Here is a 12,956-nt window from a genome sequence, read left to right as displayed (position 1 = left end):
TTCCATTACGTCGCACCGGTTGTCGAAACATTTTTTTGCTCGAAATGTAGAAAACCTTTTTATCTTGAGACTCGACAGTCGTAACAATTTTAGACCATTTTCTTTAATAGAATATGACAGTATAATTTCCTATATAATCCACTTTTATAAAATAACCCCTTTGCCCTGCAAAGCGTAAACTAAACAGACCTTAAAATTGTCTTGCCAACAGGCTAACTCCATTAAGGTGAGGACTCGAGCTGAGCAATGCAATTAAACAATTTATGTTTCAAGCTTACGAAATGTGTTGATTTTCGTTCTAAACTTCATTATACAATTATTTAACAAACAATGACCTCAATATGCAATAATTAACACAGCATTTGCCCACAGCGATGGTTTAATCACTGTAATTATCAAAAATTGGCATTAAAGCACTACCTTTGGAAAATGGCTCCAAGTAGAATTTTTTTCTTTATTTTTTAATCCCGTTTTACATTTTGCATCTTTAGAAAAATATCTGGCACAAGGGAGAAATGCAAAAATGCCCTCAATATTTTCATTATCTTTATCATCTATGCTGCTTAATAAAGGGAGATCAACCAAATATAGATGGATGAGCTTATTAGTTTATTATCCCCCATGCAGCTCTGTGACATTTCATCCCCATCACTCTCTTCGCTTCCTCTCTGGTTTGATGAAATTTTATTAATGGGTCATTAGCTTGAAATTGACTGTTTAGTACACAAATGGAGGGGCACCAAATTGTCACAAATTAAGTAAATTAAAAAGCAAACCATTTGTGCTCTCATAGCTGTGCACCCTTAGATCAGTGCTCGGGGACTAAAGTTGAGCACAGTCGAGGAATATGAAATAATAAAAAGACTACCACCCAAATTTATAGTGGAAAATGGTCTTCCAGATGAGGTAGCTCTCTCAAAAATAGAATATAGGGTATAGAAAATGTATCACAATTGGTTATGTTAGGAATAGTCTTCTTTTGGAGAATTTTTGGCCAACCTCCTTTTTTTTAGATGTAGATATCTCTGAAATTAGCTGATAAGGCACATCGAGGGGAACCACTGGGAGACTGACCAAGCTTAGCATTACTGACATTGGTGGTTGTGCGTGGAAGCCATGGATGAAATAATGCATGGATGACATTGGTCCTCAAGAATGGGAACCACAGTCAATGTCTGTAGCAGATTCGGAGTCAAGTAGTTCAAAGGATCAGGCAAGAGGGGCATAATAAGAAAAGTTTGCAGGTTCGGTACACAGCTGAGTAGCAACAGTTTGTAGCGTGAGTTGGAGACTTGGTCAGGAGACCATCCAAGTTCAGTACACAAATAAGCAGCAATAAGGAAGTGCAACGGCCAGGCTTATATAAATCAAAAGGGTGACACCAATGCGGTAATTAAGGCAAAGAATCCAGAGAGGCAAAAATCAAGAAAAGCTAGACAACCGATTCAGCAGTCGAGCTGTCCAGGATTCCTGGTGGCTCAATAAGAAGAGCTACTACCTGGAACACAGGAGTTTCTGGGCTCTAATTCTAATCTCTATTTTTAATTTCTTTCTTCTCTGGCTAAAATAGGGGGTACCGATTTGGGCTTCCCTTCAAATACCTCTATATGTACTAGCAGATTATATTGAAAGGGTATTATCCAACACATCCATCTATAATTCTGATCATAGGTTTCCAACTTTGAGTCCATAAGCAAATACAGGCTGCTGTTTATGGCACCTTATATCCTTCAGATGGCACATAAAACATGGGATAATCTAAAATCACCTGTGTCTGCTTTTGGGCTGCAGAGAAGCCATGGGGGATTTAATTTTCTTGAAGGCCTGCTTAACCTAATAATGCAATTCCCTAATATACAGATGTAGCCATCTTTATCTTGACTTTTAACGCATTAAATACACAGTGGCAAGATCCTTTATCTTCACTTTTTCAATGGCTTTTTTTGTGTGATATCACGCTGCAGAAAGTTATCAGAGTCTAGATAAAGATGGCTACATCCGTACACTGTAAAAGTATCTACATACTGGTAATCTCCACTAGAAGAATGGTATAGATTGGGTATAGTAATATGGGATGTCTGCTGAGGGTTTGCAGGGAACATGTGAGGAATTTGAATTCCCCTCAATTTCTCTGCTCTGTTTTTGGAGCAATCCCAGTTGTAACATGATGGATTCCTGTAATAAGAGTCTATTAGGGAACTGCTATTTATTGATTTTTCAAGTATTGTGCTATTCCCCAGATGACTGAACAAAGTGTGTCAACCCCACTTTTCTGCAATATTTCAAACAACGGGGAATTCATCTTTCGGCTCCCACCCAACCATGCTTCTTCTTATAGTGCAGTATTGTCCCCTCCACCAAGATTAAATTTATAAAATGGATAAAGATAACCATGTATTATACAAGAATATTTATAATTAAAAGACTAGGCTGAGGCCATAGAAGTAAAAAAAAAAATGGCGCCGACCATAGAAATAAGATAGAGATGTTTCCACTCTAATCTTTCCGTGAATTTCGTTAAGCACTCCAATATCTCACAATACAAATTCAATACATTATCGCGAAATGGTAGCCAAACCCTCAGGCTGCAATTCACACTGCAACCACTGAGTGGCCACATATAGACACATATACCATAAACAACTCCTGACAGAGTATCGTGAAATCATGTTTTTTTTCAAAACTGTTCATCTTGCGCTACTCATCCTGGGATATGTTGAGCCTAGATGAAAGATAAGGAAGGACACATCTGTTGCTGTTAGCCGACCCTAGTTGGCTTGGTTAAACACTCCTAATGCTACTTTTCTCTGTGGAAACAAAGGACATGGGAATAACTACCAACAAAGCAGCCGCTATGGTGCCTGGAGGTTGAGAAGGCCTACTCAGGTGCAGAAATAATGTCGAAATTTGGTCGAAAAAAGACATGGTGATGGCTATGCTCTATGTGCTGAAAATCATGTATATGATGCTACTACCCATACTTTGGTTGCTTCTGTTTGCATTACTACAGTTTGTCAACAAGGGGGGGGATGCTTGGGGGGACCCGTTCCTGACTTTGCTATAAGGCCCTATGAATTCTAGTTACAACCCGGACAAAGGATCAGATAGGTAGAAATCCAACTTGCCAGATAAAGTTGTCTGTCTGCTGGGCCCCATAGAGTTTATACTGTTGGTGGTTCTCATCAACTCCAGCAGAAATCTATGGTCTATGGTGAGCTTTGCTTTATGCATACATTGTAGATCCATATTATACATCTAGGCATGTATCCATGCAGATACTAAACACTGAATATGAATATTTAACAACATTCTCCAGTAACCACATTGTTTGTTTCTTTTCAGGGGATTAATTACTCTTGAAAACCAAACATATGTCCTGGAGCCACAGGCTAATTCTACAAGAAACCACCTCTTCTACAAAGCCGAACATCTCAAGCTGGAACCTGGATACTGTAGCCAACATTTTAACCTCTCAGGCGTTTCTCTTAATGACACTTTACAATACTCTGAAGATTATTTACAACGGGTAAGCAATGCACCGTGGGTATGTCACAGACAAATGTCTTATGTTACATACAATTATGAAGTCTGAATACAGCTGGAGACAAGTCCTGTCCCCTGGATACAGAACATTTTGGAGAAAGGGTACAAGACATGAGGCTTTGGCAGAAGAAATTTCAGAAATTTGAATAGAACTGTAGCAATGTATTTAGTTATCTTCCAGCTGCATGCGTGGCTGACTACAGCCTGGCTGGCTCGCCAGATTTGGTCTCATTTGACTATATTTGGTCTAGTTAGGATTTATACTAAAAATCCAAATTTAGGTCCCGTTTGCATAATCCATTACAAAGCAACACATGCAATAATCAGGGCTAACTGCAGGATTAGGTGAGGGTAGGTTCCACTACAACATGATGCAAAGCAGCACTAAACAAAAGAACTGCTAAAAGATGCAACAAAAAGTCATGCAAAGCGTTCGTCTGTTACTTGGATGCTCCTACACCTGCTAAGGAGAGAAGCCCAATAGTTTGGAACCATCTATGCAAATGACGACACCATTGTAAAATTTCTGACATTTTCCACTGCGCTGGCACACATCAAGCTTAGTGTGTTTGCAAATGCAATTGCAGTGGCAAATATGATGACAACTTTGTAATGGTTCAGTTTACTTAACTTTATAACGATAATTCTATACATTATGACAAAGCTTTGAGTTACAGTAATTTTCCATAAAAAAATCTCCCACGCTGAATTTTCAGTACAGGTTCATTTATATCCCAATAAGAGACCTATGGGCCTATACTGTATCTCCATGTTCTAACGATTTTCTAAGAGGTTTTTGTCACAGATTCATATGGACCAATGAGAACAAAACATTGTGGCATGTTTTATTCCATACTGATTTACCCTGGTTTTCTGTGCAATGCTTTTAGGAAAGAATACACCGCCTCACAGAGGCACTAAACAGTGGCACACAGAGTACCTCCATAATATGGAACTGTTGGGACTCCTTACAGACTCTGTGCACACAGCAAATTTTCTATAACTCCAAGAACTCTCTTCAAATGACCTGAGCACTGTTGATAGTAGGACATGATTAGGATCAAACTTGGGGCATAAACAATGGATGTTCCCATTCCCTGACAGCAAGCAGAGATCTTATAAACACACAGAATATCCTACAATAAAAAATATATTATTATTTACATAAAACGTTCCAAGTGTCTTCAACGTGTTACGCATCATGCAAATATTTCTCTGGTAAAGGAACTACAACTCCCAGTGGTGCGCTCTGTCAGCTATTGAACATGTTAAGCAGCATCAGGACACTTCTATCCCTGTGGTACTTCTGCCTTTGATGAATCCTTTAAGCAGTTTGTTTTGCTTAACACCCAGACTGTGAGAGGGTTTTTGATCTTGGCAGTTTTACTGATCAGATGTGACATTTTATTGTGCAAGAGAACAATGCTTAAATGCATCCAAACAAATAAAATGAACGGCATCATAAATCCTCACAAACTCGGAGTACAAACGCTACGGAAGAGTCCTCTGCAAATGGGTAAAGTGTGATATTACAGCCAGGTTGCAGCTTCTCATACCAAATGATCCCTTATTTCAGGTTTATTCTGTAGTAGCGCGACAGAGAAAACACCACCAAGTTTTTCCTTTTATTATATATCCCAACTTATAATAAGATAAGGTGCAATGTTTTCTACCTTATGATCTAAAAGCATCATATTTACCAGGGAACATCTTCCATATTACTTCTTCCATTCATCCATATGGGTGTGAATGATTCTGGAAGTTCTCTGAACTGGATGAATCGGGTTACAGTGCCAGGTGCGACTGCAACTTCTGCACGCACTATACCTTTGCCCTGCAAGATTCACCATAAATTCTCAATTATGTCTAAAAAATGGCTAATACTAAAGGCCGTTTTTACAACCAGCACAAAATCAAAATTTTGTCAAAATTTTTTACATCTCCATTTACAATTTGATAAATATGTCACATAGTTAAGACGATCAAGCCGCACTGACACAGCGTCACAATCCTTATGTCCCTTTTTAACTTGGGACACATCAATATAGTTGCCCCCTTATGCCTCCAGAAAACGTTTTCATGTTCCACGGCCAGCGACGGGGTGGGCCCGGCAAATCTGTAAAAATATTGATCCCAGTCTAGAACAATAAAGTGAATGATTTGTAGAAGGAGACACCGAAAATAAATAGCCGAGCAGTTAGAGGATCAATCAAGTAGATGGCTGCAGATTCTGAAAACCTTTAAGAAAAACAAGATTATTACTATGGATGTTTGCTGAAGACAAAAAATAACACTGGGAAGATTTATTATCATCTGTTCCAGCTTTTGAAGATGTAAAATGCAGAATTTCATTATCAATCCTTCCATGTTTCATTACACAAGTCTGTTTGGCTTTAAAAAATCCAAAAAATAAAACGTAGAGTTTTTTTAATTGAAGGGAAGGGGGAAAAAATGATTGTACTTCATGTTTTGGGATTGCAGTGTCTCTTATAAAAGACCTTACAGTCATGTGAAAAAGTACATAAAGTTTAATATTTTTTAACATAGGTGGACATATAAATATTTTATCATTATTCAAACCGTATATAAACAGCAAAAAAACACTTAAAGGGTAACTAAACGTTCAACAAACTTCTGACATGTTAAAATGACGTCAGAAGTTTTGACTGGAGGAGGTCAAAGCACTGAGACCCCCACCAACCGCTAAAATGGAGCGGCAGAAGTTCTCGTGTGAGCGCTGAGCCTCTTAGTTTCTTTTCAGCTTTTTCCGGAAATCTATGTCGAGGTGTACAGACTCAATAGAAAGTCTATGGGCTTGTACACCGCTATATCGGCTTTCCGAAAAAAGCCGATCAGAAACGAAGCGGCTCAGCGCTCACATGTGAGCGCTTTGGACACTTAATTTTAGCAATTGGTGGGGGTCTCAGTGCTCGGACCACCACCAATAAAAACTTCTGACATCTCACTATGACATGTCAGAAGTTTGTTGAACGTTTAGTTACCATTTATCTAAATTGACTTTGCAATAATGTGTTAACAAATAATTCACGGAAAAAGTACATATAATTTTTGTCTTAGATTTCTAGATGGAAAGGAGGGGCTCATGATTGCAGGATCAGACTACACAGAGGGGTTGTAGTCTGTAACCATGGAGACACAAGGATCTGCTTTAGAGATTTATATAGAAAACAGTAGGAGATTTTCGGTGCTGAGTGTCAAAGTAATAGAGCTGATCTTGTGCTTTATTACAATTTATCATGTTAGCATAGTGAGTTTTCTCCAACATAAATACTAAGCTATTTTAACACGGAAAAAACAAAGTTCAATAATAAATACAGCTCTGCTACATCAAATTGTGCAAACATAACCCCAAGTTACAATAGTACAAAACTCCTCCATAATTACTATTCAGGCCAGTAGATTGAACTGCAAAAAAAGGGCCACAATCTGTAACATTTATGTTATATTGACAGTATATGCCCGAAATGTATGACAGGTGGGGGTTTCCACATTTGGGATTGAATTGTTGTGATTAAATATAACTACAGAGTGGTATTCCAGTTTGTAGTTATGGTGTAGTGCACACAGTATTCCCCCAAAAGGGGTGCACGTCTATTGAGGAATATGGTGCGGCTACTAAACTATTCCAAATCCCATGAAAAAGTTGTAGAATTGAGTGATTGATAAATATGCTGCTCATGCTCCATACACTTTTTCAAATTAATGTTTGTACCCCAGATACAAGGCATTTACCCCAGGTTAAGAAGCTTGGCATTAGAAGACTGGGTCAAGCATCATCTAGCGTCTTCTGCAGCCGTCCCCTGTCCCTTCCTGGGTGTTCTCCTTTCAGTCCCTCAGGACTATAAGTACCTTTTTACAATATGAAATCCCAGGATTTACATATAATTACACAATTTCTTGGTGCCCCTCCCTCAGGGCTATTTCCAGGCCTGTTCCCACTTTGCCTATAGGTAAAACTGATCCTATTCAAAGCTAAAGCTCTGTTCAAGTCCCTTTTAGTGTGTCCGACCATCTTATGTGCCAGGGAAAAACTCCAGACATATACGCCAGAGGTATCCAGAGACTTCTATTGACTGGACATATGCCAAGAGTATCCACTTGGCATACTGTACTTTTTTTTTTTCAACTTTACTGGAAAGCGTAGACCACTATGCTTTCCAATGCATCCCGCAAAAAAAGATTATTATCATACGCCATAGGGTTTTCTTTTTTACAATGGCAGAGGTATGCAACTGTATGGCACCGTTGCATACGTCCGGCGTACACTTTGGAGGAATATTCTGTACGCTGAGCATTCACCCCAAATGTGGTGTGAATAAAACCTGAAATAGACATTAGGATTCGTGTTTCTTTAAACTGAGCCCTTGTGCAAGAACAGTATATGGGTCCCTTGCCCCCTAGTAGCTCATCGTTGGGCACTCTCCTTACAGGTGTGTCCTTCCTTACCTCTCCTCTTATCTGAACATATCCTGAGATGTGTATACAAGATGATAAGCAATAAAGAAAAAAAAAAGATTTTGTGATACTCCGACACATATAGCATAGACAGACATCCTGTGACAATGTGTGGCCATCCAGTGGTTGTGATGTGAATTGCAGCCTGTCAAGGGTTTTGCTAGCATGTCGCGATATTTCATTGAAATGGTATCATGAGAAATTGAAGTCCTTAACCAAATTCAAGCAAAGGTGAAGGTGGCCACAACTGTATGTTTCTCTAACAATTCACTAATTATTGTGAGCTATAAAATTTAGGAAGCTGTTAGCTGCTTTTAAGGTGGCCATGGGCCCCTTTACCTACTGGGCCCCTGTGCAGCTGCACAGGTTGCCCCTATGACATGTCTGTCCTAGCTTAAACTGATACATTTTGATTTATAGTTATAGTATTTTAATGTTCCCACCGTTTTGATGAAGTGTCCGAAATTTCTCCAAATTCCAAGTAACAAAAACCAGACATAGTGTTCTTCTATCCTACCTCTGCTTTCTTGCTTTATTACCTAAAGACATCACTCTCTTAAACTGAAGATGTGTGAAAATCCATTTAGAAAGCTAAATTGTGAGACAGTGACTTGGATTGCCCAGGTCTAGCTTGGAAATGAACTCCTGTGGCTTATAACAATCATACTAAACTTCTATATAATCTGTTTTGGCAGCACAAAAGAGATACTTCGAAGATCACCAAGTATGTGGAGCTTCTTATTGTGGCTGATAATCGCGAGGTAAGAAATAAGAAAATCTGACCGCTTTTTCTTTTCTCTATATTTATTACATACAATATAGGAAATGGACTGTGCAAGGTCCAGATATTGGAAATTCCAGAGGTTGCAAATGTAATGATGTCATAAACGCCACTCAAAAAGTAGGAAAGTTCCTAGGACAGGAGTGTCGTGTTGAGTTTTAGGTATAATCATTATTTTCTTTATTCTCCATTATATTTTTGCGCTATATTCATGAGTGGATTGATGCCGCTTTATGCCCCTAGCCAGAGTAGCAGCTTTAGGGGGGTATAGATGTAACGATTGCAGCCCAGGATCTTCAAGTAACGTCTGCACCACTAGCCTATTGCTGTCCGAGTTCTTGGCACAGTGATGCAACTCCTATAAGATGCTCAGCTTATCAACCACGTGATCAAGGAAAGCTAGAGCCCTCCAGGACGGGTCCACCATTAGACCTGATTGCCTAGATGGAGCAGACAGGGGGCAAGTGGACCTCCTCAGCTGCTGGACACGTGGGATCTGCTTAATTGCCCAATCTCTGAGCCAAACTTTGGTTATGATAAAAAAAAAAAAAACATTTACTTAATGTGATAAACTTTAAGGTAACCATTGCAATTTTTTTTATTTTTTTTGTACCTAAAATAAAAAATGAAGCAACTTTAAAATTTTGTTTACGTTGAGTGTGTGTGTGTGTGTGTGTGTATATACAGCTCCTAGGCAATAGGGAAAGTAGAAAGACGTTTTGCAGCGATCTTGTCACGGCGCCTGACTTGTGAGTAAAGGAGTGAAGTTCTTTTTCTTTTGTTTAATGTTGACCCGGTGAAGGGACCAGTTCGGTGGTCTAGGGCATTGAAAGGCGGTTGAGGGTTGAATAGTGAAGGGGTTAAACGGTATTGATCTCCCACAATCCACTGTGTTCATGGAATTTCCGCATTACTTTTACGTGTCTGTGTCAACAAAGTGCTAATGGATTCCAAGAGGCAGCCAGCAGAAATTTTAAATGCAGCTTGAAATGTGAATGGAGTATAAGGCCTCATTTACACGAGCGTATTATACGCGCGTGCGACGCGCGTGCTTTTCACGCGTGTCGTACGCACCTATAATAGTCTATGGGGCTGTTTAGACGATGCGTGAATTTTGCGCTGCGTGAGTGCGTTGCGTAAAACTCACGACATGTTCTATATTCTTGCGTTTTTCACGCAACACGCACCCATTGACTTCAATAAGTGCGTGAAAACAACGCATGCCACACTGACGGTCCTGCGTTGCATGCGCGAAAATCACGCAAGAGCTGTCAAACTCCTGAATGTAAACAGAAAAGCACCACGTGCTTTTCTGGTTACAAACATCCAAACGGAGTGTCAAATTCGAGATGAGCGCACCGAACTTCACCGGGTTCGGCCAAACTCGTTTTGACCGAAACCGGTAAAAAATGTTCGGGTACGCGACGTCAGGAGACAGTCACTGTCCACGGTGCTGAAAGCGTTAAACTGGTTCAGCACCATGGACAGTGACTTCCGCTCCGAAAATCCATGAACCTGTAAAAAAAAAAAAAAAGTTCTGACTTACCGATAACTCCGGTCCGACCTCCCGGGATGACAGTTAAGTCCAAGTGACAGCTGCAGCCAATCACAGGCCAAGCACAGGCTGCAGCGGTCTCATGGACTGCGGCGTCATCCTGGGAGGTGGGGCCGGATGACAAGAGTGGGACGCGTCACCAAGGCAACGGCCGGGAGCCCGGACTGGGGGAAGCAGGAAGTTCTTGGTAAGTATGAAAGTCTTTTTTTATTCACAGGTTGGTGTATATTGTGTTCGGCATTCACTGTCGAGGGTGCTGAAAGAGTTACTGCCGATCAGTTAGCTCTTTCAGCACCTTGGACAGTGACGGGCGTCGACTAGCCTCATCTCTATGATGGCGGCTGCGCGAAAATCACGCAGCCGCGCATCATACACGGATGACACACGGAGCTGCCAAGTGCCTTTTGCGCGCGCAAAACGCAGCGTTTTTTGCGCGCGCAAAACGCACACGCTCGTGTAAATGAGGCCTAAGACACGATTGAACTCAACGTCAATACTTTAACCATAAGACATATAACTTTGTGGATAAGACTTTTACATTAGACATTTGAGTTCACCGCTTTTCCCAAATTGCATGACTGGTTGTTTTTCGTGGTTTTTGACTATAAAAAGCTCTGATATATGGACTGCATGTGTAATCTGATAAATTTAGATACCTCATTAGACTTACAATGAATGGCAACTTAGGCATTTTTTAGACAACGAACATAATCAACCTGTCATATTTGTCTTCTCCACACAGGGGAGAAAAATCAATAATGTATAAAAGTATAACAACAATGTAATTGCATTTTCTGTGTGATGTACATCTTATGAATATAAAGTTGAATACAAATGTTGGAGGTTTGATGCCAGGCAATGTGTTTTGACAGGGAGTGCGAAATGCAAATCTCTTTTGTGCAATGTAATGGCGGTGTAGCTCAGATGTCCCCATAAAATGTGTTTACAAGGAAATCGAGTTTAAAGGAGTTTTTCACCTTCTGCCAACTGATGACCCATCCACCGGACAGGTCATTAGTATATCATTGGTGCAGGTCCGTTCCCGCACCAATCAGCCGCTCTGGTGCCCATAGCGCTCAATGGCCACGACTAAAAAACGCGGCAAAAAACGCGGCAAGTTTTCTGCCGGCAGGTCAAAATCGACCTGAAAATGCAGGTCGTTCTGCCTGCAAAAAACTCAGTGTGAACTAGGCCTTACCCCTTTGGTTTAATCCCTGTTTGTTTCAACGCACCAGTGGAAAAATTGAGAAAACGAACGTTTGGTCTGCCAGAAGTTTGCTTCGGGATCTTGCAAGGCCTTCTGCAAACCTACAAATAGGCAAGTGTTTTTTTTGTGTGTTTTTCCCATTCATTTCTAGATTTAAAGTTTGTTTAGGCCAAGGCTCCACGGCGTTTAAACGTGCATGCTATATTATGTTGCAATATCGCATGCAATGTTAGCCTATGAGATCACATGACATACAGTATAATGAATATCTAGGCTCCATGTCATGCATCTCTGTGCTGAAAAATCTGACAATCTGATAGCGTTAGGAGATCGCTCTACTACACATCGCTAGTGATATGCCCTCGTTGATGGGTATGGTCAGAAATGTCTCTCTAGTCCCTATATAGCGGGCATTGCCGTTTGGGGGGGGGGGCAAAACTGCTGACAGGTTCCATTTTAATCATTGGAAAAAGTGGAGAGCCTCTGAAAAGCAGCGCTACATAATAAGATATTTACTGTCACGAAGCGGGTTAGTGGACCCACTAGGCCGTACAGCCGTAGCGGGGAGGCAGCTGGCCAAACAGGACACCCCAGAAATACAATGTCCCGCACAAGAGTACCTGAATAGTCCAGACGGTGGCCGCAGCTCTGGCACAGATGGAGATGGTTGCAGCAGATAGCGCCAAATGTGGCGGATGACACAGGAGCCGCAAGTTGCGCCAGATGTGGCGGATTCCTCCGGAGGTGGCAGGTGACACAGGACGTGGCGGATTCCTCCGAACGTGGCAGATGACACGGGACGTGGCGGATTCCTCAGGACGTGGCAGAAGACACCAGACGTGGCGGATTCCTCCGGACGTGGCAGATGACACAGGACGTGGCGGATTCCTCCGGACGGGGCAGATGATACAGGACGTGGCACGACTTGATACTAAGGCACAGCACGGGAAACGGGAACGAGGAACAAGGCACAGGTAACAACAGGAACGGGAAACACTAAGGGACCATTTGCAAGACAGACTGGGAAAACTAACAACGCTCAGGCAAGGATTAGAAGGCCAGGGGCCTTCTTATAGACCAGGAAATCGTGGCAGTTGATGATGATGACTTCCTCCTATTTGCGCGCGCTGGCCCTTTAAGGCCGGGCATGAGCGTGCGCGCGCACCCTACGGGACACAGCCGAACGGAGCGGAAGTGAGCGCTGGCATCTCCTAGGAAGGAGATGGGGACCAGCGCTCACAGATCCATGGCTGCGGGCGTCGGGAGGTGAGTAAACCCGACAGCCCGTGGCCATGGACGCTACATTTACCCTGCAATGCAAATGTGTGGCTTCCTGCAGGGTTTTCACTGCTTATCGCCAGCGGGTCCTCATTTAGAAAAGGGTTTGTCCAGAT

General features: G+C 41.5%; 1 protein-coding gene across 1 annotated transcript in view; it reads left to right on the top strand.

Moving 5' to 3' along the window:
- ADAM12 (ADAM metallopeptidase domain 12) overlaps nucleotides 1–12,956 on the top strand; it is a 407,169-nt gene that overhangs the window by 247,696 nt on the left and 146,517 nt on the right. The window contains exons 6-7 of the mRNA XM_075843108.1: nucleotides 3,343–3,526; nucleotides 8,715–8,780. Of these exons, the coding sequence (XP_075699223.1) occupies nucleotides 3,343–3,526; nucleotides 8,715–8,780 (250 nt within the window). The remainder of the gene's footprint in view (nucleotides 1–3,342; nucleotides 3,527–8,714; nucleotides 8,781–12,956) is intronic.

Source organism: Rhinoderma darwinii, chromosome 11, assembly GCF_050947455.1.
Source record: "Rhinoderma darwinii isolate aRhiDar2 chromosome 11, aRhiDar2.hap1, whole genome shotgun sequence".
Taxonomy (NCBI): Eukaryota; Metazoa; Chordata; class Amphibia; order Anura; family Rhinodermatidae; genus Rhinoderma; species Rhinoderma darwinii.
The sequence above is the reverse complement of the archived record's forward strand: the minus strand, read 5'-3'. Positions and strand labels throughout refer to the sequence as shown.